At 49.8% G+C, this 26,600-nt stretch overlaps 2 protein-coding genes across 3 annotated transcripts in view; both read left to right on the forward strand.

Moving 5' to 3' along the window:
* The window catches only part of E(bx) (nucleosome-remodeling factor subunit NURF301 E(bx)), a 64,165-nt gene extending 38,515 nt beyond the window's left edge, over positions 1-25,650 (forward strand). For both annotated transcript variants that reach the window (XM_084603998.1, XM_084603999.1), the window contains exons 22-31: positions 1,848-2,054; positions 2,594-2,791; positions 3,181-3,445; positions 4,231-4,456; positions 5,481-5,594; positions 6,430-6,746; positions 7,470-7,643; positions 8,083-8,278; positions 19,253-19,337; positions 24,581-25,650. In XM_084603998.1, coding sequence (XP_084460124.1) covers positions 1,848-2,054; positions 2,594-2,791; positions 3,181-3,445; positions 4,231-4,456; positions 5,481-5,594; positions 6,430-6,746; positions 7,470-7,643; positions 8,083-8,278; positions 19,253-19,337; positions 24,581-24,777 — 1,979 coding nt within the window. In that variant the 3' untranslated portion in view covers positions 24,778-25,650. The remainder of the gene's footprint in view (positions 1-1,847; positions 2,055-2,593; positions 2,792-3,180; positions 3,446-4,230; positions 4,457-5,480; positions 5,595-6,429; positions 6,747-7,469; positions 7,644-8,082; positions 8,279-19,252; positions 19,338-24,580) is intronic.
* On the forward strand, positions 10,719-13,738 carry LOC146189071 (uncharacterized). The gene has a single exon (XM_084603997.1). It carries the CDS (start codon positions 11,220-11,222, stop codon positions 13,149-13,151), a length of 1,932 nt encoding a protein of 643 aa, XP_084460123.1. The 5' UTR covers positions 10,719-11,219; the 3' UTR covers positions 13,152-13,738.
* Positions 25,651-26,600: the final 950 nt, after the last annotated feature.

Genomic DNA, 26,600 nt, shown 5'->3' on the forward strand with positions numbered 1-26,600 from the left:
CTGTGTCAGGTGAGAAGACTTTTCCTCTCACCTACTTGACGCGCTTCCCCATTAGGTGGTTGTTATTGCACCCCCGTACGCGGCTTTCGCTCGCTACACGGCGGTTGTTCTTAATTGCTATTCTCTTGCCGTGTACTCGAGCAGTGCAATAAACTGTTGTTCGAGTACGCAACTCGGTGTTTGTCCCCTCTGGCCCGAACCCGCCGCAGTGGCGATTTCTCGCACCGCGGGTTGGGGGTCACAGCTCTGTCTCCTAGGGCTGGCACGTCGGGGCTAGAAGGCAACTGTAGCGTCTAGTCCCCTCGTGGCGCATTCTTGCGGGAGTAACACCCCCATATATCGAACCCGGATATATAGAATTTTGGTTATATCGAACTCGCGGAATATCCCCTTGAAAGTCCCATGTAAAAGTATAGGAAAGCCGCGTCATATATCGAACTTAATTTCACCGGTCGTTCGATATGTTGAACTCCGCACCACGCACTGGAAAATGTGCCTTCCCCAAAGATGATCGCATCACCCTTGGCCGTTTGCCGCGTGACATTATTAAGCCACGCGCGGAAGGAATGAGAGGGGATAGTTCGGCGACGGCTGGTCTGGGCAGCGCCACGCCCATTCCCCAAAGGCGCGCGCATCTGCAGTTATCCTTTTCCGCGCGCCAACACATGACGTTTGCAAGCCATGTGCATGGGTGCGCCCACCCTTTTGCCGAGCTATCTCTCTCCTTCAGCACGCACTACGCATGCGCCAAGCCAGCTCAGCCAGTTTTCAGACAGGCGTCTGATGTTTTCTGCAACATTTGTTGCGAACCCTCTGCGCGCGGCGGCTGACGTGGCTATGGCGCCTGCGGACGTTAAAAAGCAACAGCTCTCTCTCTCCCTCTTTTTTTTTTTGCGAGTTATCTTTTATCAACGTAAGCACGCGTCACAGCTGCTGCGATCATGAGGCGTGATAAATCGAACCAGGCTTGTGCAATCAAGCCTTCATGGGCACTCTGCCAAGTTCGCTCCCCGCCACCTCAGGAGCTATCAAAAGATAAACGCGCCCCGACGTTATCGCTGCGCAGCATCTTGGCACGCTGCCAAGAAATGAGCTGTGGATGAGAGGACCGAAACGAAGTGACGCCCGCCATCGACATGCAAGCGAAAACGCTCGCGATTTCTGCCGCGGTGACACAGAAACCTTGTTTTGGTCTGCCGCGGTGGTTCAAGCAGCGAGGGACGCAGTTCTAACAAGTTTGAAATTTTTCCCTCTGTCGTTGCCGCTCGTCGCTCGTCGCTGAGATCGGTCAATCGCTTGCATGTGAGCGAGCTGGCCGTAACGCTTTCTTTTTTTTTTCAAATTCTCGGGTGCAAAAGTGGAGGGTGGGTTCATTATGCGAGTGGGTTGATTACGCGACAAATACGGTATCGTTTTTTCGCATCGTAAGGGCCGTCAGAAGCTGATTTTTGTATATCGAATTATCGATATATCGAACTATTTCGCGATCCCCTTCGAGTTTGATATATCCTGGTTCGGCTGTATTGGGAATGGCAGGGAGCGGGTTAAAAGGACAACAGGGGGTATGTGTGTGTGTGGCCCCTTGAGTTATCTTGGGATTAGCCATGAGAGGGCTAAATAAATGCTGAGTGGCCTGTTTTACACAAAATTAAATAACACATTTGGAATTGCTTACAAAAATACAAGCTCCCTGAAGATTCCTTCAGTGTGACTTGATTATTGTTTCTTTTTTAAGACCCCCCCCTTCTCTAAAACTTTCCCAACATCACTAAACGGATCAACAACTTCGAAAAGGACACTTGGCAAGCGCAGAAGGCAAAGATGGTGCTTCCTCCGACAATTTGCAGTTTTGCCAGCGGGGCGGCCCCTGGTGCAAGCGACAGCGGGCACTGGCACGACTGCCACCACTGGCGTGCGGCTCCAGGCAGCGACAGTGAGCATTCCGGGGCTGGCCGCTGTGGTGGCTAGCCCAGCCTCGACTGCAGGCACAGCAGCTACACCCGCGGTGGCCGCCAAGGCAGTACTGGCACCCGCCACCACCACTCCTGTGAAAGGTGGGCAGCTCTCTTCCCCGCACATTAGGTGCCAACAGTTTGGATGTAGTGGTGTGTGTGTTTTAGAACAGTTCTCCGAATAGTATTTGCTGTTCAATTGAATTCGCACTGCACTTTCTCTATTTGAACTATAATTTCTAGTCTATCCAAACTGTCAGCGAAAAATGCAACATTTCCAAATGACTTAGGCCTGCAGCTTTTGCACGGTAATGCACTGACGGCTGTCAAGAGCCACTACCGCGGGCCCTGTGGATACCAATGATCCAAGGAAATAGATGCTGGACACGAGCTGATGATATACTTCCAACTTTGCCTTTTATTGGAACAGTTGAGAATTAACCACAATCGAAAGCCCTGTGCCAGTGTTCACGCCTAACATCTCTCTTCATGTTTACGTGTCTTTGGTATCTCCTGATCCCCTTGACTGTTGTGTTTGTCCTTGTCGATAGTTCCCGGAGTGTTCTCTAGCATGCCCACTGATCCTGCAGCACCATTAACAACTGCAAGATGTTTAAGCTGCTTCTCATTGCCTGTCTCAGCCATAGCTCCCGCTGCTGTAGCCGTTGTGGCAAGTAGCGTGGAGACGCCGACTACCACGGCCACCATGGCGACGGCTCCGACCAAGCAGGCGGAGCCCTCCACTCCGGTCAAGTCCGATCCGCCTCCAGCCTCGCCCGTGTCCTCGCCACCAAATTCGCCGCAACAATTTGTGCTCACCCCAGCAATCACGCAGCAGAGTGAGTGGATCCTGTTTGTGTCCTGGTGTCACAGCGGCATATTTTCGAACTGTAAACAGTAGCGCATGAGATAAACTGTGCCACTTAGTGAAAAATGAGAGGTTTGTGAGTATAGGCAAAACCACATTTGGCAGCAGCCCCGAATATTGTAGGTTCTGTTGAAGCAACCAGTTAGTGCTCTGGTCGCAAAGGTTTTACGAATTTTGAAATGTTCAGGTTGGCAGGTATGGCAGTACCAAAAACATGCCCTCATAGGGTGCTGTTTCACTATTGAAACCTTCGGTATGTTCATTGTGTTCTCGTGGTGTGCTCTTTGACCAACCTGCTGTTGCACCGCTGACGTCTTCGGTGTGTTCATTGTGGGGCACTGCTGCGTTGTCTTGGCGCAGTTGTGCGGCAGGCCCTGATGAACCCACAGACGTCCCCCGAGATCCAGCAGAAGCTACTGGCCCTGCAGCGACACCACCAGCAGCTGCAGCGAACGCCTGCAGCAGTCTCGGTGCCGGCCAGCACTGGCCGCAGCTCTTCCTCCTCGTCATCATCGTCTTCCTCGTCGTCCTCCTCCTCTTCATCATCCTCCTCGTCGGGTGGCCCCACAACATCCTCCCCACCGACGGCAAAGGGCAAGACCGAGCACAAGGATGAGGGACAGCGGTAGGTGATACCACCTTCCACGGGAATTCAAGAAAAGGCACAGAGTTGTAGTAGTTTGTGCCAGCCACGATTCCTGAAAAGTGCTTCTACAAGGTTGTCCCTGAGCTGTAACTTGGAGTGCTCGCACAGTCTCATGCACATAAAGCCGAGAAAGCATGTACATCTGGATGTAAGGCCCGCCACTTGGCTGAACTCAATATATAGATGACAGCAAACTTCCAAGACTGAGACCTTAAAACAGCGATGACAGTCTTGCCACACATAATCATAGCCATTTCAGAGCACTTTTGTCACCTGTTACATAACAAAAAATGTGATTGTGCTGTGTGCTGCCAGTGATAAAAACTTCTCGCTAGAAGAAATATTTAAGGGCAATTGTATGATGTGATTCAACTTTACCTGTGTGTGCAGCATTTGGTTTTGCACTTCGCATTCAACTCTTTCACTTTTAAAATAATCACGATGGTACAACAGCGCAGCTACCACAAAGGGAAGGCTGAGGCAAAGCAAACACTGTCTCAGTCTTCCCTTTGTTCGTGTTTTCTGCAGTGTTGTTCCACCTTGAATACATACCAACTTTCCTTGCTAAAATGATCACCTTATCTTTGTAGTCTTTGAGTTTGATTTTACTTTTACTGTGGGTGCAGGCCTCTTGGGGATTGGGCTTGAGTGGGGGGCTTCGGTGGCTGTGTCACATTCGCCAAATAAGACGAGTGCCGCTAACGGCTGAAAATATCGGTACTCGATGGCTGCTTCTGGACCTCCTCTCTCTCTTTGTGGTGCAGTGCGGTGGTGTGCCAGCAGGTGCTTAAGGGCATAGTGGACAAGATTGAGCGTGACGAGAAGACGGTGGGTCGGCGGCAGCGGGCCAAGGCCAGTGCCGAGGAGCGCAAGGCACGGGCCTCGCAGACCAAGCTCAACGACGTGCTGGCACGGCAGACGGAGTTCCTGCGCCGAGAGATCATGCGCAAGCGGGCACTGATGGAGAAGGAGCTCCAGATACAGATACAGGTGGGCCTGCTGTTTTGACCCCCTCCCCCCCCCCCCCCCCTTTTTTTTTTGTTCTTATTCATTTATGGCAAGTAGCTTCGTGCAGGCACCATCGCAGCAATCCAGAAAAATTTACGCGTGTGCACAGTACAGTTGAAATTTATGCAGTTGTTTTGCGCTTGCAAATATCTACTTGGTATTTTGTTCTGCGCTGAAACGGAACACATGAATGCAGCAATATTCCAAAAAGCATAGCATGGCTGGTAAGAACCGAAGTGCAGGAAGGTAGACTGTTATTTGCTGCATTCACGTGAGAGACAACAGGCGGGTGTGTATGATGCTAGTTCCCGAAGTTTGTAGGATGCTAGATCCGTGGAAAAATGTTCTAAACTGCGGTACACCTGCCCATCTCGCTGCACTTGCTTGCCTAGGCAGTACTATTGTGGTTTGTGCTCTTTGTGGATCCGGCATCAATAGCAGCAATACATCAATCAATAGCAACAGGAACAGGGCCTGAGGGAGTTGGGAGCAGAGTTGTGTAGCCCGCTGAGGTCAAGCTTGGCCTAATATGCTTCGCAACATGGATATGTCACAAGATGTAACCTTGTTGTTAGTCTACCATCAGACAATAACCTCCTGTTAAAATGAACATGTGCAGTAAAAGCTCGAATTATCGAATGGCCTCGAAAAAATTGTCAAGATTACCATTTGCATTACAGTAAATTTAACGGTTATGCTCATGACCATTGATTTCCAAGAGGATATTCAAGCAGTTCGATGTGCCTGAGTTCATTGTTTTCAGGTTCAACTAATAACACACAGCAACATTTGTGTGCTTTAAGCATGTCATGGCCACCAGCGCATTCATTCTGGCAGTTCAGACTATCTGTCAGGCTGGGTCAAGTTGGTTAGAAGTGGGAGGGGTATTTTGGCGGCGCGAAGGGTCGCGGCTGTTGATGGTAATCTACCTGCTGCTGTCTAATTGCCTTTGCTCTGTAGCTGGTTTGGGATTACTTCTGGAGTAATGGCTCCTGCCTTCCTGCAGTCGGAACTCCAGGCGGACCTCAAGCGGCGAACAGTTGCGGCTGCAGCAGCAGCAGCAGCAGCTCCAGCTGCACTGGTCACTCCGCGTATCCCACCTCAGGAGAAGGTTGCCCAGGTAGGTACTCCAGGCTGAACAGGGATTCCAGTTCGATTGGTGCATAGCGCTAAAAAGACAAGGACACAGTGAGACGCACAGGACGGGCGCTAAAGCGCCCGTCCTGTGCGTCTCGTTGTGTCCTTGTCTTTTTAGCGCTATGCACCAATCGAACCATCACCAACTCGCCCACGCTTCCACTCTTCCAGGGATTCCAGTTCAGTACCGCATGTCAGTGAAGGCTGCATGCGCTGCTTTTGTAAAGCACTCGTGCTTTCGAACATGTTTTGCGATGTGCCGACCAGTTGTGAAGCAACAAGAGGCTCCGAACATTGTTGACCTTCCGCCGCTGAAGCTGCATGATTAACTGCTGGTCTCAAGGATTCTTTTTCACACCCAGCCGCAGCAGCTGTATTTCGATGCAGGCAGGAGACTTGGGAGGCAGAGGGGGTGGCCGGTGTGCCCTCCCTTCACCATCCTTCCTAACAACGTGCTTGTAACCTTGCGTGATAATTACGCGCAGCCGTTACAATGGGATAGGGGATGCACGTGTATCCCGACAAGCTTGAAACGTCATTTTTGTTTGTGTTGAGCTGTAGGCACTTGTGTATACTATGCAGTGTCAGTGCATGGTGATCTAAATTTGCGGAGCCCTCCAGTACTGCGTCTCTCAGTCGCTTTGGGACATTATACCACAATTACCAAACCACTGCATGGTTGAAATACCGGAACTCCCCACTACGGAGTCTCTCATAATCAATGCGATCACTGGAATGAGCAATGTTGAATCAGTGGTCTGCTGAAGCTGATCTGACTGCTGTTTTTTTTTTTTTTTTTCTTCTTCTTCTTCTTCCAGGTGATGCGAACACTTGAAAGTAGCAAACAGCAGGCTGCAGCTGCAGCAGCGGCTGCAGCGTCGCGCAAGCGGGCCGCCGCCGCACAGTCTACCACCAGCGACAGCGACATCTCACCGCCAGCACCAGCCAAGCGGCCCAAGAAGCAGGCAAAGGTGCCGACTGCACAGCGACCGCCACCCGCACCATCGCACCACCGTGGAGGCAGTGGCAGCAACTCTGCAACCCCAGCCGGCCATGCCAAGCAGCGCAGTGGTGGTGTGACCATGAGCCAGCACAAGCTTTACTGCATCTGCAAGAAGCCCTACGACCCTTCCAAGTGAGCCCAGACTCCCACTTAGCATCATCTTTCAACAGCCAGCATTTTCCTCAATTTGTCTTTGCTTGAATGCTGTCGTGGTGTCAGCCACCCCTGAACACAGATGTAAGCGAGGTCATTTCGTGTTGAACGGAGTGAGGTCAAGTTTTAATCGAAGAGGGCCACTGTCAAGATAACAAGCTGCTTGAGCTTCTGGTTTGTGGCAGGTGGAGAGGCGTGGTCGTGCATTGCAGCGAGGCTTCATGCAGATGCTTGTTGTCATACATTTCAGCTGCAGTTATGGAAATCGGGGGCATGGGTGCTTGGGCCTGTGAAAATGGTGATGTCTAGTAGAGTGCTGTATATAGTTGAACAAGCGGGAGGGCTTGCAGAAACAGCTGTTTGTAGGAAAAGCGCATATATTTAGCTCGCTCTCGGCCAGCTGGTCCTTGCGTCACAACTAGGATGCATTTTAGCCCACTTTGGCATAACGATTGGGCCGCTGACTTCAAAGTTGCTGAAAATGCTTCCCCTTGCAAAGGGAGTGGTGGCAGTAGCTGGTCTCATTTGCTGTAAGGCAAATCGCTCACAAGAAAATCTTATTGGTCTCGTGGAATGCGGCACCTGTGGACAGTTAATCGGCCGCTTCTGGCTGAAGGTGCCACGATGCTTTGTTGAGGCCTTTCGCTCACCTATGGTTAATGCAAGTGGCACTACTGAAGGAGGGCCCATCTCCACGTGCAGGTTCATGATTGGCTGCGACTTGTGCTCCAACTGGTTCCACGTCAAGTGCATCGGCCTGACAGAGATCCAGGCCAAGGCCATGGACAAGTACGTGTGCAGCGAATGTCGGACGGATCACAAGAGCTCCACTGAGGAGCTGTACTGCCTCTGCAGGCAACCGTACGACGAGTCCCAGTGAGTAGTGCCCCCTTTAGGGCTTCGGGATATTCCCGAGTGCTTATCGGTGCAGCTTGTGGGCATGCATGTCGTCACTCATTGGTAATGGACTTGTACCTTATAAAATGTGAAGAAGGCTAATGCAGTGAAATCAGAGGCTGAAGCATATGCGCTGCAAAATTTTACCATTATGTACCACTGGTGATGTCTACTACCGCACGAGCGTTCTCTTGCGGACGAGTTGGTACATGTGGACATTTGAGCAGGTTAGTGTGCGTTCGTACTAGGCATAGCATAGTGGTGCAGAATAGATTGACGGTGACAAGGAAGGACCTGAAAGGGCCAGAGCCAAGCATGACGAGCAAGCTCAACACATGTGCAAAATGACGCCCCGCTCGTGCTTTGTGCTAGCGGGGCCAGGATTTGTCTCATCTCGAGAACCTTTCTTCCTTGTCAGGTTCTACATCTGCTGCGACCAGTGCCAGGATTGGTTCCACGGCCGGTGTGTTGGGGTGCTGCAGAGTGAGGCGGACTCCATCGAGGAGTACATCTGCCCCACGTGCCAGCGCAACAGCAACATCAACCAGGCTAACCTCAAGCCGCTGCAGCCAAAGGACTTCGACAACCTCAAGAAGCTGCTGCGCAGCTTACAGGTAGCGATGCACTCTCTCTCTCTCTCTCTCTTGTGCCTTACACAACATTCCCTACATTCTCTGCATGTTCATTTCCTGCAGTCAGTGCTGGTCACATCAAACTCAGAGGGGATCACGAAATAATTGGGCATGTATTGTTACTTTGGAATGTAAAGGATGAAAGTAGGCAAGCTTATCTGTAACCTAGAAGCATGTATACAGTAAATATGCATTAGCAGCCTGCCTTAGCAATGTGCCTTCTGCCGGCGTACCGTGAAAACGCACACGTATGCCAAGGTTTATCCCCATTTTTATGTCGGATTTATGGCTCGTACTTCCATACTTTTCCTGTTCTAAGCACGCACACCCCCAAATTTTGGGGAAAACATTTTTCAAGTGAATCTATCACTCTCTTTTTGCAAGAAAGAGTGCGTAGACAGGCCAGCCAGCACGCTTGCTCACTCGGTCATTGAGTCGCAGCCTTCACAGTCTCGAGGTAGCTTGCCGTGTACGGCGCGATCTATAGCATCTTGCGTTGCTGCACTCTGACACATAACTAGCAGCATCGAATGCCAAGCGTCGGCCAAAAGAAGCAACCCCCGATAACTCTATCGGTGTGTTGTCATATGGACCTGGAATTGGCAGCCTTACATTCAACGGAGCTCGGTGGCTTTCACAGGTATCGCGTGCCGAGTTGCTGTTTGGTGCAGGCTGTTTGACAGCTGTGATGCAAGTTTGAATGAGTTTTAACAGTGTTTCCGCAGCTTGAATTTGAAGCGAACTGTAATCGTGTTTTTCGAAGATGTTCGATAATAAAATGCTATTTCTCGCACCCGTCTCGTGAAGGTACCATGAAGCCAGAGATCAGGCTATGAATGCCGAGACTTCTCGGGAATTTGACAGCTCCAGTTTGATGGCAGAGTGAGCAGGTGCACTTGGCAACCTTGGAGGCATTTTTCCTTACAAAAAAGAGGGTGCTCTGGTTCATGTGCTGTCCTTTAAAAAAAAGAAATTTAAGAATAGGGAGGGTGCTTAAATTTGTGAAAATACGATATGCAGTCAACGACCGATTTTTCGGACCCTCTAGGAAACGCAAAAACATCTGAAAATTCAGGCAGTCCAAAAAAATGAATGCATAAAAAAGACGTACCATTTTACAAATATTTCTTGGATCAAGACAGTCAAGGACGAGGTATTAGGCTTCCGAAACACCAAAGCATGAAAAAGAGCCGTTCAAAAACTCTATGCAGCCGACATGTTTATTATGCATGTGTCATCACGGCAGCTAGCGTTATTGCTGCAGTATCTTAAAGAACTTGTCGATCCTTGTTTGGACGGCGTTGTGTTGCATGCGATCATATTCGCCTCGATCTGAGCAAGAGTCATGTCAGCGCTGTACACCGATGAAAGCGTGAGGAATGCTCACGTCAACTCTGCGCTCGTAGGCGGCGCAGACGTTGGCTCCTCATTCTCAACATCGGAGTCTTCCGAATCCTCTACAACCTGACGGACTAGCTCCTCATCGGTCAGTTCTGCACAGAAGTCGAGCTCGTTGTCAGCGTCGGCAAACTGTTCAAAAGTTATTTTCGTTGGTATGGAAATCCCAGCAGAGCGGAGGTCGTTGATCGCGTCACCCATGGGCGGGCACATGTCAATCACGTCACATTCAGGCAAGTCTGCTGCCTCTGTGGTGAGTGCGAAGCCCGCGTGGCGAAAACAGTTGCAAATGTCTTCCTTCACTGTCTTCCATGCGTCCGCAAGCATTCCGATAGCAGACCGAAAATCAACATTGTAGCCTTTGCCGCTTTCCGCACACAACACCATGCGGTTTAGTACCTGTGAACGGCACAAAAGATTCAGGTTGTGGATGACGCCTTGGTCCATCGGCTGGAAAATTGCAGTCTTGTTGGGCGGCATGAACTCTAGCTGTACAGCCTTCAAATTCTTGATGTGACCATGAGCGGCGCAGTTGTTAACGAAGAGCACGACACGTCTGTTCTAAAGTTCAAACTTCCTGTCCAACCTGGGGACGTAATTCTCAAACAACTGCTGAGTGACCCATGCCTTTTTGTTAGCTTCGTATACAACACTGGCAGCGATGCCCCTTTAAAGCACCTCGGGTTCTTCGACTTCTCGATTACAAGCAAGGGAAGCTTCTCGCTGCCAGACATGTTGCTGCCGACGAGAACGGTCAGCTGCTCTTTACTGTGCTTGCCACCGTGGCATGGGTCATGTGGTAGTTTGAAGGGGGAACGGTCTTCCGCCCCGCTCCTACTCCGCAGGTGCAGCGTCCTCGCTAGCGACCCGCGGAGGGGAACAAAGGGGACAAAGGACGGGGACGACACATCAGTGAAAGCTCGTTAATTCACAACTCGTTAATTCGAAATTTTGGATAATTCGAAATAGTCATCGTGGTCCGGTCTGCAGTGCATAGAAGTCTATGCGCGTAACAGCTCGTTAAGGGGGGACACGGGTCTTTGGGACCAAAAAATGACCAAAAAACCGATTTTCTGAAAATGGCATTTTTGGAATCTGTGGCTATCAATCTACAAGTTCACCAATTTTCTTCTTCCAGAAGTCAGTATTTTCAGCATAATAACGAATTGAAATCATCGCGCGGGCTGAATTTGCGCAGCAGCAGACGATAAAACGGCACATTTTTCGTTGCGCGCAACTGCCGTTCCGCCGGACCGATCTCGGCCATGTTAGGCTCATTTGAAAGAGCGCTTTCTGGGTTTCAATTTCCCGCCGCTAGCGCTTGTCTGCCCTCAATGGCCACTGAGAAAAATAACCACAAAGAAAAACGAAAACGCGGCGTCTGATTCGCTGCTGAGCGCACGTGACTGCAACTGAGCCATCCGATTGGCTGATTCTATCGCACGTCGTCTGCATGCGGCGGGCCAGCAGCCGTTGAAAGCGTCCGAGACGCCATTTTGTTCTGAGTCGAGACCGAGGCGAGACGATGCCCCTCAGTAAATTCCGCTCGCGCCACAAATTCGGCGAAAAGAAGAAGAGTGCGCGCGGCGACAACTTTAGGAACCGTCCTGCGGCACCCGAAAGCTCCGAGGATGTGCAGGAGCCAGCGGCAAGTCAAGAAGTCCCCGCGGACGAAATAGGCCTAGCGAGCTCGGCGGCGCCTACGCCCAGCGGACGCGTCCGCCACGACACGACGATGCTGCAGCCTTCGGACTTGATTGAAAAGAAAAGAAAAGCCGAAGGAATGCTGCAGGAGCTGGGTTCAACCGCAGCGACGAAGAGGAAAGCGGATTTCATCGCCACTTCTGACGCCCGTCTTCTTGACGCGACCGGCGGTTGCCGTGCGGACGATACGACGTTCACTGTTGTGAGTTTGGAGTCGCTGAACGAACTGTTGTCTGCTGTGAAGTGCAAAGTGTGTGGCGGGGATGTCCATATTTCAAAAGGAAATCGTGAATATGGTCTAGCCGTTAAACTCTCTCTCGCGTGCGTGATTTGCGGGGACATTTCATCGGCATGGAGTTCGCCGCGCGTGCAAGGCAGCCAGAAGATAAATCCGTTTGCCGTGAGTATCCTTGCTGCACGCGCGATGCAAAGTACCGGACATAGGCAAACGGCGCTGAATGATGTGTTTGCGGCGATGAACATATCTCATCGTGGCCTGCACACGAAAACGTGGCAGGACTACGTAAAGAGTAAGCTGACGCCCGCAGCAACACGCGCAGCCGAAGGAGTGTTGAAAGACAGCGCCCGTTCTGTTCGGCAACTCTATAACGAGTTGAACCTTGACAACCCCGGGAACATTTCTGTCTCTTTCGATGGTTCATGGATGACCCGGGGTCATTCATCCCACATCGGTGTCGGCGCCGTAGTAGAACTTTTTACTGGACTGGTACTCGACTATGTAGTTTTCAGTAACTTTTGTGCTGGGTGTGAGCGTGGGCCCAAAGAAGGTGACCCGTCCTATGAGGCGTGGAAAGAAAGCCACTTGTGCCAAAAGAACACGGACAAAAAGTCCGGTGAAATGGAAGTTCAGGCCGGACTTGTTTTGTTTGAAAGGTCACTGGAGAAACATGGCCTTAGGTACACGACCATGCTCTCAGACGGCGATAGCCGCACATTTCTTGCATTGCAAGAATCAGCTGTGTACGGCTACATCGAAATCAGCAAAGAAGATTGCACAAACCATGTGCAGAAGCGGATGGGAACGGCCCTACGCAATGCAATTGCCAAGCATAAAGGTGATGCAAAAGAGAGCTTGAGTGGCAAAGGAAAGCTGACAGGCGACCTTGTCACCAAGTTGACATCGTATTACAGCTGGGCCCTGAAGTCCCATGCTGGAGATGTTGGGGCAATGCATAAGGCAGTGATGGCTACCTATCATCACGTAACCTCCAATGATACCGTGTCAAATCACACCCTCTGCCCGACAGGCGCAAACTCGTGGTGCCGCCAGAATGCTGCTGCAGCCAAGGGAGAGCCTGCTCCCAAGCACAGATACAGTTTGCCACCACATGTGTGCAAAGCACTTTTGCCTATTTATGAGCGTTTGGCAGACCCAAAGCTGCTGGAGCGGTGCCAGCAGGGAAAAACCCAGAACAGTAATGAAAGCTTGCACTCCCTAATATGGTCACTCGCACCAAAGGAGCGCCATGCGTCACTGTTCTCCGTTCAAGCAGCTGTTGCGGAGGCTGTTGTCCGCTTCAATGCAGGAAACCTACAAGCATGCTCAAAAATACTGAGTGAGCTAAATATGAACCCTGGCGTCCAGAATATCAGGAGGATGGCTGAGAAGGACAGGCGCCGAACAGCCGAATCAGTACGCAAGCGTGCCTCTGCGGAAAACATACATCGGGTACTGAAAAAGCGGCATTCTAGTCAGCCCAAGCAGTCAGATTACATGCCTGGTGCATATTAGCTGTCTGCAAGTGTAAATATGCATATATCTTTTTGAAATTTTGAATAAATTGTGCCTAGTTTGTTTTTTCCCATTTTCTCAAAACTCAAATTTTGGACACTTGGCTGGTTTAGTTCGTCGATATCTCTGCATCTAGGACAGATAGAGACGTAATTCCTTTTTCTAAATAAAGCTGAAGGTGCAGTGAATGCAATGATCGAAGCAGAATTCTTTATTCAAGCTTCAAAAATTTTTTATTTTGCCAAGTTAATTGAAGCATGATAGGCACGTCTTGAAGGACAACTTTCAAAGTGCAGCAAAATTGCTAATAAGGGTAAAATGGAAAAACTGCTTTGATCATTGCACTCTTTGGTCATTGTACTGTACCGCCATGCATTAAAAATGATGTTTTATAGAGGCATTTTTTTTGCGCGGAAGTACTAATTAAATGGATAATTAATACTATTATCTCGGGAATTAACTGACATAGAGAAAAACAAGTTACATTTTTGAAATCAGCATAAAAATCTGAACAAGAGGGTATGATTTTATCAGGATTGGCTTTAAAATAATGAAAATAGCTCTAAGACCAGTGTCCCCCCTTAATTCACTCAAAAATTGGCGCCGCCACCCATAATTCGAACTGTGCGCCGCCAAGCCGTGCTGTTAAAAACCATCGTTGGAAGCTTTCACGGCAGAACGATAGATGGCACAACCATCGGGGCGCCGCTAGGGTGCTGGAACAAGTACTAAACAGTCTTTCCTGCCGCGACTCCTTCGAGGAACGACGTTTTAGTGTTATCGACCACGGTTTCGTGTTGCATTTCGTGAGCCCTCGTTTTGCACGCTGCTTGTTGTGAGCTTGTGTCCGCGAGATGTGTTCGCGTGGGAAATACTGTGCCAAGACGGTGAAGGAGAAAGTGGCTATTTTACGCGAGGTGGATGAACGGAAGGCCAGCAAAGTGGAAATCGCGAAAAAGCACGGGATTCCACCAAGCACGTTGTCGACGTACGTCCGAAATAGGAAGGCCATCGAGGATGCCTATGAAGCCGAAGATTTCGCCAGCAACAGAAAAAGGCTTCGGTTAGCCAAGTATCCGGAAATTGAGACCGCTGTGATCACGTGGGTGAAAGAAATGAGAAGCGCTGACATTCCACTGAGCGGCCCAATTATCATGGCGAAGGCGGCCGATTTCGCCCTGCGCTTGAATGTGGAAGATTTTGTCGCCTCCGAAGGATGGTTTCACCGCTTTAGAGACAGACATAATCAGAGGGGTAAGAAGACTCCCTGCGTCGCATTCGCATGCTAGAAGACTGAGTGAGTACGGTAGCCCTCAGAGAGAAGAAGCAGAAGATGATAAGACTTTTTTGCTAAATAAATGTTTTTCGTGCCCTCCGGGCATCAAACGCCTTCATTTTTGCTCACTTTCATTAGTTCGAATTTTGGTTAATTCGAACTGGCCTGGCGGCCCCGTGGAATTTGAATTAACGAGCTTTTACTGTACTCGAATGCTATTTATTGCACTTGCAAATAATACAGAGCATGCCGGCTAGCTATACATCAACAAGGTTTTCCTTGGAAGGGCAAGACTACGTAAGAAGGGCTTTTGACTCACCGGCTGGGGAATGGGGGTGCGATTTCGGCGGCGGACATTTGAATGCGCCGTGAATATGGCGGCCGGGATCTCCCGTGCGCGCCGCATTCTTCGGGCGAAGCCATACCACGGCGTTTGCCGCGGGAGGCGGCGAGAGCGTGCAGTATTTACCGGTCGCTTCGCCGTTGGGAACCAGAAGATGGGCGGTCGTGCACGACGGGTCCTCCCGTGTGCGCAGCGTACTCCGTGCCCGCTATCCCCCGGCATTTGCCGGGAGAGGCGGCGGGAGACGACCGCTCTCGTTGCCGGCTGGATCCAGAAGCTCCGTCTCGTCTTCTCGCGGCAACCCGCGTAGACGTCTTGGTGGCGCACCCATCGCTGGTCTCCTTCCCCCAAGGGGAGGTATTTACCTCCTCTCCCAGCCGGCGCTGTCACGACGCTCGGCGGAGTGGTGGTGACCGGTCGCGGCGAGGGGGGGTGGGAACTGGTTTTCCACATCCCTCCCTCCTTAAATGTTCACCTATGGTTGTCGAAAGCTGCTCCTTGGACGCCATCCGTGAGGTAAACACCAGGCTTAGCAGGGCGATCCAAACGTTGGTGTCATCCGACGAGCAGCAAGGTGAAGGGGCCCCCGCTGTCCATCGGCAGGTCCCAGAAGCCAGCGTGACGGGAGGGTGTTGTTCCCGCTGGCGCGCCTTTGTTGGCAGGTAGGGGTTAACCTCCTCTCCCGTCAAGCCGGACTGGTTCCGTGAGACTCCAAGCTTCGGTGATTCACGGCCGCAGGGCAGCAGGCAGGAACGTAAACAATGGCAGCAGGTCCAGGTGGCTTCACTTGATATCTGCACCCTCCGGATCTCCAAAAAGGTTGAATAAATTGAGCAAAATGACCATTTGGTAAAATGCGGGCCAATGCGAGTGCCAAACAATTTTATCCGGCACCGCACTGCGTTCCGTTAATCCGAACGAAGCACGGGCATCCGCGGTTCGTTTGCCGGCATAATAATCTGGTTCCACGAAATTTCCGATTCTCCTTCTCAGCCCAAAAATACCAAGTTCATTTGAACGAAGTTAGCTTTCTCTAATTAAGCGAGATGTTCGGCTACAGCCAGGTCAATATAAAACAAGCAAAACGCATTTGCGCATGCTGTATGCCACGGTTACACTGTCCTCCGACGTGCGACAGGCAGCTCCCAAAAAGAGCCTTAAGCCTACTCGCTCTGGCGCTAAGGAAAATAGCTAGAACGCAGCGCCGCGAGGATGTGCATCTCCGCCAAGGAACCCAGGGTGACCCTACTCGCTCGCTGCCATCCAAAGGCAACTTCTGAGCGAATGGCGCACACCGCGTCCAGCAGTGTCGGAGCGCCCCGGCGCTTTCCGGCAATCACGGCTGCATTACCAGTCAGCCGATTGCGGCACCTGGCTCCCAGAGCCAAAGAGACAGAAGAGGGAATATTTACAAGTTACAACTATTTACAAGAAAAGTAGGGCCACCGTCCCGGCTGAGGCACTCACTCGCTTCCGGCGTGCTGTTCTCCGTGGACGGCTCGGTCTCGCGCTCCATGTCCGGACCTCGTGGCTGCACCTCTCAAAGGTCTCGGCACACACAAACACACACAAATAAATGCTCCACACACACATACATACACGCACACACACACACACACAAATACATGCACGACCATTTGTTCTCGCTGCAACTCCTCCCACCTCGCCGTCAAGAAAGCATATTAGCCTTGCTAGCAATAGCAATGTCGGGTCAGGCCTAATGTTAAAAGTCCGGGCAGGCACTCCACGCCGCGAACTGACTATCGTCCTTTGTCCCTAGGGAGGGGTAAGTAGCTCAAGTGCTTCTGCACGAGAGAACCACGTTGAGGCGCCATTGTGGTAGTATGAAGGGGGAACGGTCTTCCGCCCCGCTCCTACTCCGCAGGTGCAACGTTCTCGCTAGCGACTCGCGGAGGGGAACAAAGGAACAAAGGACGGGGACGACACATAGTTAATACTCGAATGCTATTTATTGCACTTGCAAATAATACAGAGCATGCCGGCTAGCTATACATCAACAAGGTTTTCCTTGGGAGGGCAAGGCTACGTAAGAAGGGCTTTTGACTCACCGGCTGGGGAATGGGGGTGCTATTTCGGCGGCGGACATTTGAACGCGCCGTGAATATGGCGGCCGGGATCTCCCGTGCGCGCCGCATTCTTCGGACGAAGCCGTACCACGGCATTTGTTGCGGGAGGCGGCGAGAGCGTGCGGTATTTACTGGTCGCTTCGCCGTTGGGAACCAGAAGATGCGCGGTCGTGCACGACGGCGGGTCCTCCCGTGTGCGCGGCGCACTTCGTGCCCGCTATCCCCCGGCATTTCCCGGGAGAGGCGGCGGGAGACGACCGCTCTCGCTGCCGGCTGGATCCAGAAGCTCCGTCTCGTCTTCTCGCGGGAACCCGCGTAGACGTCTTGGTGGCGCACCCATCGCTGGTCTCCTTCCCCCAAGGGGAGGTATTTACCTCCTCTCCCAGCCGGCGCTGTCACGACGCTCGGCGGAGTGGTGGTGACCGGTCGCGGCGAGAGGGGGGGGAACTGGTTTTCCACAGTCACCAGCAAAAGCAAGCGTTCTTTCCGGCAACATCTTATAAAATAAGCCAGTTTCGTCGCAGTTGAAAACATTGTCAGCAGAGAACTGTTGCAACAAAGACTGCAGTTTTCCGTTGCGTACTGCTCAATAACTTCATTGTTGACGGCGCTGCTCTCACCGCACACCTTCTTGAACTTGAGGTCATTCCAATGTTTTAAGCTTCTCAGCCACCCATCACTAAACTTAAAGTCGTCAATGCCCACAGAGACCGGCAACCGCTTTGCAGTCATTGAATTAAGCCAAACGATGAGGGCTTCCTCAAGCTTTGGGTGAACACCTTGGCTTGCATTCTGTTTTTTGGCACCAGATGGTTTTTCGGCCACTTCCAGGATCTTGCCCTTGTTCTTGAGAAAATGCGAGACTTTGCTTTGCTTGGAAATGCCGAAATCCTTACCCACGTCAGCCTGCGATTGTCTGCTCATTACTTGTTTAATAATGGCTGCTTTCTTCTCCATCGTTAACTGGCGGTACTGTTTTCTGCGCTTCGATGCCATCGGCAAGGACAACAAGGACGGAGTGGGGGCCATCGCGGGCAAGCAAAATCCTCTTGTTGCAAAGTGTCGGAAGTACCTAGGCCTAGCGTCGCAGAGCACACGTGACACAATACGTAGCACGTAGCAAAACCATGCACCAGCTTAGCGAAACACCATGTGGTCTGCGATGAGTCTGCGCAACGAAAAGACGAAACGGTCGCGGTGTCAACGGCGCTTCCGGAAACTCCAGAAGAGGCGCTGGTGAACATAGCCAGCGTGGCCAGACCAAATCTTTGTGTGACGGCTAGGTACGGCTAGTTGTTCAAAGCTGTGACATGGTGCGCAGACTGGGAGATAGCCAAAATGGCGGCTTTGTATGGCGCAGTTGCGGTTTCAGACCTTCCGTCGCGTCAAAAAGTCCGAAAAATTGGATGGCGGGGGGGTTTCGAGCATCAGAAATTTCAGATGCCCTTATACATTGTTTCTGGGCTCGTGGCGGTGCCGCGAAGCCGTCCGGAATATCGGGCATGTCTGAAAATTTGGCCGTCGTCGAAAATTCGGTCGTTGACTGTATAGAGCAGTTGTAATACAATCCATAATATACAGATGATTTTCGCAAACCTTTGGCTAGCTAGGTAGGCTTCCCTGCATGAAGGCAGCGTTGCAGTGAAAAAGAATTGCCTGTGGTTTAGCGTAGGGTAAACCTAGTATGAAGTGATAGCTTCGGTCGAGCCGCGCGTTGCGCCTCTTATGTATAATCTAGATTGACGTCAGTGATCATGTGTCTCGCTACACAACCGTTGACATGTTAAGCTAATTCCCACGTCAGTTGTCCTTGACTTTGACAATTGGTGGGAACATAGCTACCCAAACTGGTTACGGCTTAAGTTCCAGCTTGATCTCTAAGCTGTTCGCATAGTGAAGCTATCGCTTCAATAGGTACTCCAGACAGCTGTCTACAACCAAACCACATGATGTCGTCGCCACGCAGTTTTATGATTCCTTCCCATGGCTAACGTTGCCAGCAGGCGCCCAAGGCTGCTGTGCCGATCTGGTGGCCTCGCGCGGAGAGTGACCACGGGAGTACTGCTTGGAGAAGCGCTACGTGTAGTATTGGTGCATGCTGTTCAGTATAACCAGTCTTCCACCGAATGGGAGTTTGTTACAGGTGAACAGCAATGGTTTGCTTTGGCTGCTTTTGCGCTACATTTTCCAAGGCTTGCGAAATGTAATGGTTTAATACATCCGGGACTGGCTGTATTACTACTCTGCACAAGGCACTGTTGTTGCTAAGCCTGAGTAAATGCAGCATAGTTTTGCTTTTTCATAGAGCCCCAGAAAGAGCTGTAGCAGTGTGCAGTGCCACATCTGTGCCTTTGTCTCAATTGCCGTGGGCCTTTTTTCTTTATTATTCTGACAGACTCACAAGATGGCCTGGCCTTTCTTGGAGCCTGTTGATGCAAAGGAGGCCCCAGACTACTACACAATAATCAAAGAACCAATGGGTAAGTCATACCACGTCAACACACAAGAGGCGTGCATATTTATTTATTGTGCCCCCAGGTGCTGCGGCTTTACTAAGGGGGTGGAGGCCTTCAAGGAGCACGCAAGTGCTTTTTGGAAAAAATTATTCTTCTGTTTTGTTTATCGGGATGTCCTGAATAAAAAGTGCTAGTGACAGCCGACGCAGCCACAAATTAAACCCACGACAATAAAAACACGCCCGTACTCTTTGCTTTTGAGAGACTGAAGTTTTAGAACAGGGACATCCTATCGGTTAGGGAAATAGGGTAATAGCGGGCCACGAGTGCTCATGCCCAGAGTGATTACCGCACCCCTCGTCTAGCGATCCGCACATTTTTAGCATCACTCTACCTGATGTCAGCAACGGGCCCCGTGTGACAAACGCAGCTGTGAATGGTTGTTACAGCCAATGCAAGCACAAGGAGCGCCAACATCGTGATAAGTAAGAGGGTTCTTTCCGTGCCAGATAGGTCGTGCCGGCCTGTCAGTGCTGTGAGCCAAGGCGGTGCTAGCCGCTGGCGGCGGAAAAATGCTTTATTATTGCTTCTTCACGTGCAAAGCAGACCCTTCGATACAGGACAGTCAATAGCGAGTAAATTTTGAAGATTTGTTAGCCAGTACTTACATGCTGCTGTGAGTGACAATATGTTACACACGAGTTTTTTCATACATTCACTTAGCTGCTGCTGCCCAGTGCGATCACTCGATGCCTGCAAGCTCTGCTGTTGAAGGAGTTGCGCAAATGAGCTTGTGGGCTTCAGAGCGTTATGCCCCTGTCACGCGGTCACTTGTAAGGCCTTGAGAATTAAGGTTCTTTGCTCCAAAGGCGGTTGACGCGCAGCTACACGGCAAAGTCTGAGCCCTTTGTGGTAAAGGCCCGTAGCGGGAAAGGCGGCCGTCAGCAGCCTTCAGCTTCGTAAAGGAGCAGCCCGAACCTGAACACCACGGAGCGGACTAAAAAAAAGGAAACAGAGAAAGAAAAAAGTTGACACAAATATAATTTTTAACATTATATTTAAGCCTAATTGAAGCTACTTAAGGCTGGTCCACATGGAACGATTTTCCCGCGGCAAACCTTGCGAACAGCCGCCCGACAGCCGTTTGCTGCTGATCAAGCCGGCTGCTGCTTGGAGTCGTGCGTGCTGGTGACACAAAAATAAAAAAAAAACTAAAGAAAGTGCTAAATTTTGTTGTTCCCATTAATAATGAGCCATGTCAAAACTGAGTCCTTCTTGACAATCGCTAAGCCGTGTCGTGTCGCGGTATGGAAGTGACAATAGCATTGCAAGCAAGTTTCTGCTCACAGCCAGCTGCCGCTGTTGCGACGCGGCTGCTCCGGCCCGCTTGCACGCCACCTCCACTAAAAAGTGAAGCCGAAATTAATCATATTTTGCTTTTATTACTACAGAATGAAACTGAGAATTACAGTTCTATGAGTAGACCATTTACTATAGCCCGAAGGAATTTCATAGCGCTGTTTCATGTGCCATCGGTGCAAAACAAAACAGGCCTAGCGACGACTAGGGAGCAGCGCACAGCCAGAACACTGTTGTCCGCCGCGCTGGCGGGCGGCACCACTTTGGTAAGGTCGCGTCATAAAGTGCTGTAAGCATTGTGATTTTGCCTATTTTGATGATGCAGCCGAAGCGGGACCTTTTACGACGTTTCGCTCAACAACACTCGCTCAAACCCAGAGTGATGCGCCTGCAGTACTCTGTTGCTGGCAGCGTCTGGCGTACTCGAAGGCTGTATACAAGCGCTGTAGAGCACCATTTTAGACACTGCCTATTTTATGTGTTGCGCTTGAAATGTCATTTAGTGTGAAAAGTGCGTTGTTGAAGCGGACCAGCTCGTGCGTTTTCTCTCAGGCACCGGCGCTGCCAGTTTTTCGCTGCATGTGGCACGGCGACGGTACATCGTCGTTCCGCCGCGTCTGATGAAGTTTGCAGAGAAAGTTCGCTCCATGTGGGTGGCCCTTTAGGCATTAACTTTGCATTTCAGTCACTTTTAAGCATCTCGAGTATTGATAGAAGAGTTCGAACGTTTCAACAGTCGCATCGACATACGATGTCTCCTTACGATTTCGCATTTTGCTTTCACGTCCTGGGTCTCGTCGCTCATAGTTGTAACACGCACGTTCATCGAACACACCCTATAAAGATTTCTTAAAAGTTCGCGCAAGCAAAGTATGCTTCGCACGCGGAACCAGGCCGAACGACGAGTGCACGTCTACCATGGTCACAATGGAAAGGAAAAAGGAAAAACTTTTGTTACTAAACCACCGTGTACTAAACATACGCTTCACGCTTCAAACCTTAAGAATCTTTCTATATTAATAAGTCAGTTACTTTTCCTAACATAAACAAGGCCAGTCTTGCACACTTATCATTCAAGCTGAAAGATATGGTCTACTCCAATTTTGGTAGCTTTTACTGACGCCATTTCAAGCGCAGCGGTTGACAGCCCTTGGGATTGCCGTTTGACAGATGGCGCTCACGGAGAATGCCCATCCTCATCCATCTTCTTTGCACTTGCCGTGTAGCTGCACCACTTCTCCTTTTTAGTTTTGCTCCTTTAATGCAGTAAACACCTTGGAGAAGTGCCATGTGACTGGGGTATAACAGTGATGAAATTCGAACCTTTATTACAGCATTGGTGCGTTCCGAACTGCTGTGTCCACTGCCTCTTTAATGCGAAACTGGCTAGGCCTAGCGACGACTAAAGCATGCAGGCAAAAGCGCAGGTCGTTGCCAGTGCGTTTGCAGGTGGCGCTGTTGCCGAAAGCCCCACACTTATGCAAGCATGCCATTGTTGCATGAGAATGGCAGGTAGTTCTTATAACATTACTGCTTTGTCTTCTCTTGCATGAATGTGAAGTTAAAGGGACACTAAAGAGAGAAAGGAAGTGGGTTTACATCGATAGAATGCCAGTTCCTGATTACAAAAAGACCACTCTTACTGAAAACAGAGCTGTTATAAGGTAGTAAAGAAGAATAACAGAAATACAGGTATCGCCACCACAGCCAAACGGCCGAGGCTCGCAACTACAAATCACATGACGCGCTAGGGATCCCGGAGGCTGACAAATGCGAATTACGTTGCATGTTTGAATGCGGTAGTACGTTTTTTCTCAAACATGATAACACGCTTTTATCATACGTAAACGACGGCGAAAAGACAACGTAAACGTTGCAAGGCAAATACAAAGATATACTTGGAGGCGCCCACTTCAGTTTTGGTTATGTTTCGGCTCAGGCATTTCGTGCGCACTCGGATAGTTTGTTTGAACCTGCAGCGCCTGAATTACGAGCTTGGAGCAGCAGATGCGCCTTGATGGTTCCCATTTGAGCATTCGGAGGCACGAGCGAGTGAAATCCGCTACCGCCGACACACTCCTTTGTTCACACTTCCGCGCCAACATATCGCCGCCGTTGCCGCTTCAACTGCGACCTGACCGCTTGACTGCAGCTACGTACGCCACGAAAAGCATACATATGCTAAGCACCAAAGGAAAAACGCATCATCATTCAATTGTTCACTAACTCATGGCACATCTGACCAACATATACTGCGTCAACAAGACCTTCAACGTGCTATTTGCAGGCGTCGTAAACAAAAGGTGCATACTTGCCGCTCATACCAAGGAGAGCGTCGATATATTGCGCTCGTCGCCCGGCGAAAAAAAGGGCCTCGGGTAAAAAGTAAAAACTAAAATAACGAAGCACCAGAAATACATTACAAAAGGTTAAAAAAATATCAATTTGTAAAAAAAAAAAAAAAAAAAAAAAAAAAACGCCAGTAGCGGTAAGACTCGAACTCGCTACTGCTTGCTACCTTGGAACCTTGGAAATATTTCTAGTTTTTATGTCATGGCCCCATTTACAATTAAGTGTTTCTGCTGCCGGTCTAAAAGTTACAACTTCTTGATCATCGGCGCATGCTGCCTGCTCTCACGTCTTGCAACTAATGTTCTGGATGCCTATGCGCACTATATTGTGCACTGGATCCATTTTAACATGTGGAATTTCACAGCGCTGGCTAATGTAGTGGCGCCGGCACTTCGGTCATGTTCTGCTACCGTGGACGTAATTTTCGCTGAACACGGAGCTGTAGCACAAACCTTGAAGGAAAAAAGTGCGACGAAGCTTCAAAACTGACAAGCGCAGCAGCGAGGACACTATTTTGCTGGTAACTAAATCTTATTTGTATGTAAACATGTCAGGAAGCGTTGCGATGACCGAGGGCTCGGTTTGTTTATACACAGTGCAAGAAAGAGCGCAAAAGCTTGAGAAACATGTAAAGTATTGCGCATTACAAGCGCTCTGTTTTTTTTTTCTTCCTTTATGGGCCCATCGCTCGGTAAATTACTCTCTTCATCGTTTTATTTATTTCGGCTGAGGCCGTCATTGCGAGTACGCTGTTGCCATGTTGGCCCTTGAGGGATGCGACGCCGCGGGCCGCGCCGGCTCGCTAGCTATCATGGAGTCTCCGCTTAGGTCATAGTGTGCGTCACTCAACTCCGACTACGTAGTCGGAGGGCACAGTTTGAATTCGACCGGCGGCAACAAGAAAAAACCTCAACTTCTTATCGCAATATCTCACCAATTATTCGATTTTTTGCTGCCGGATATGCGGCGACAGTGTCACCAAATGTAGTTTATTAGATTTTCATACCATCTTTGACTGTCTTTAGTGTCCCTTTAATGAAGCAAAGCAGCACTCAAAGGAAAAAAAAAAAAATGAAGTTTGTAGCGGTCCGTGTTTCTTGCCACATTTCGCCCAATCCGTGTAGGCAGGAGCAGACCAGCATTCAGGAGCGCACACATATGCACATCCCTGTACAGTTTCTTTTTTTAATGCTCACCAGTTAATTATGCGCAAACACACTGGCAGTGCCAGGGTAAGGCGGTGCTTCGTGGAGATAAATTTGCGTGAACAAATATGGCAACACCCATGCTCACATGCTGTAAAGTGTCTATGCAGTCTCACTGTCTAAAATCAATTAAAAAGAAAAAAGAAACAGCTATACACGGAACATATGGTTGCCGATCTGCACCGAACCCTCTCTTTTCTGTGCTGAAGGGCACTTTTAACTGCCCGAAAAGATGCTCCAAAGAGACTTTGGCATATCGTGCAGTGCCATCTTGTGGGAAAAGCTGCGGCCATACATCTTCCCATTTTGGCTCTACATCCTTTTTTTTTTTTTTTTTTTTTTTTCCTGCAGATCTGCAAACCATAGAGCGGCGGTTGCAGACTCGCCACTACCAAAAGCTGAGCGAGTTCATTGGCGACATGACCAAGATATTCGACAACTGCCGCTACTACAACCCACGCAACTCGCCCTTTTACCAGTGTGCCGAGGTTCTTGAGGCCTTCTTCGTCCACAAGATCAAGGTGTTCCGTGAAAGCATCTCATGGTGACCCTCAAGGGGAAAGGACAAACTTTCACCGTGACAGAGACCCGCACTTTGCCATGGCGCGCAAGACTCTTGTACAGTGGAAGCACGCGTGCACCGATGACTTATGTAAACAGCCCCGAACTCTCTTCTGTGCACCGGGCTAAACACGTCGCTTCCTCGTCTAATGTGCGCGGCTGGGCTTTGCGGATTGTGCTGGACGCTGTGTGTGAGGGAACAGACTCTACCTCCACCCGTCACAGCACCGGTCTTATTGCAACTGAGTGCTGAAATTGTTGTACATAGTGTAGAGGGAGACTTCATTGTCATTAGCCAACTGCATTACCACACGCACCACCAGTAAAAAAAAAAAAGTGTTTTCTTTCGTCCTCTGTCACGCTTATGCATGAGCAGCAGTTTGTCTTGAGATTTTTATTTTTCTTCTGCGAGCGCAAATTTGTCACAAAAATGTCATTTTCTGTTTGGTCCCCCGTTAGAATTAAATGTTGATACACAGCTCATCCCCTCCACCGCCCCCCTCCTTAATATTTCCCATAATTTGTTTTTAAACAATGTGAATACTGAGGGTGAGCTCGTTAACTTGTAAGAATATGTACAAAAATGGGGGAGGGGAACATTCAGTAGTTTTGTATAACAGTAAAGGATGTATGTGACCGTGTATCCTTTCCTGGCTTCAGATATCTCTTGTACGACAAACACTTCCGTACTTTTTTTTTTTTTTTTTTTTTGTTTAAGTTGATGAACTGTGTCTATGCATTTTTACAGAGACATCCTGTTATCAACAGTGGGGAAAAAAAGCTTGCATTGGACTTGTTTGCTCCTAGGGCGTTTTTAATTTTTTTTTTTCAAGGTTTGTACATTGTGGTAGGAGTAAATATTTATTTTGTGAAAGAACAAGTCTGCATGTATGCAAACGATGTAGAAGTTGGTCAAAACCTCTTCACACAAGACTCCTGCATTTCTTTAAGACTTACAGGAGACCTACAAGCAAGAAACATTGTTGAAATCCGTACATTAGACAGATCACTGTTACTATAAAGGGCAACTACGAGCAGCACAGTCGCCTCTTTGCTTTGTGCTTCCACTTGCCACAATTTTTTTTTTTCTGTGTGTGCCATTTTGTTTGAGAGTATGTTAGAAACCCTCTGACACCTGCGTTTACCACTACAACTATGCTATTCCTTCCACAAAAAAAAAAAAAAAAAAAAGAATTTGCGCAGTCATTGCAGGCTGCAAAAATCTCTGCTGACGAGCACTTCGGTTGGCGATCGTCGCACTGAAGTGTGTGGATGACATGCGGACAACCTGCGGAGTGTTTTGCTTGCTGCAGTATGCATTTGCGCTTTTCCCCAGAGCACCTTTTCATGCCTTGTACATATAGCCATTACCATTTTTTCTCCATCTCGCTCGCCTTTCCACACATTGCATCGATGTTCGCGCGCACTCACCGCAGCAAGCAAACCGCGCCGGCCTATGTTCTGGAGAACCGTGAAGGAACGGCACTGACCGCTCGCTCACAGTTTGCATGCAAAATGCCGGCTCACTTTCTTGGTCTGGCCGGTAGTTTTTAGCCATTTGTGGCACTCCGAGGAAGGACACGGGGTAGGGAGGGTCAGCACAAAATCTGCGTCACACAGGAGTGTACCGAGAAATGTGCAGGGTATGTTGCACGTAGCGAGAACACCCACATTAGTCATTCACGTGCTGACTGTGGCTCTGGGCTGATACGCGAAAGTCTGCAGGCCACCTTGCACCACACGGCCCACTTTTGTACAGTACGACGGCGGCTCCGGTGTGCATGTTTACTTTGCCCAAGTGACAATGTGG

The sequence above is a fragment of the Amblyomma maculatum genome, chromosome 5 (genome assembly GCF_055883805.1).
Source record: "Amblyomma maculatum isolate TAMU_Amacu chromosome 5, ASM5588380v1, whole genome shotgun sequence".
Lineage (NCBI taxonomy): Eukaryota > Metazoa > Arthropoda > Arachnida > Ixodida > Ixodidae > Amblyomma > Amblyomma maculatum.

What these genes read in the sequence shown, in the direction of transcription:
- LOC146189071 (XM_084603997.1), top strand. Translation starts at nt 11,220, where the DNA reads ATGCCCCTCAGTAAATTCCGCTCGCGCCACAAATTCGGCGAAAAGAAG.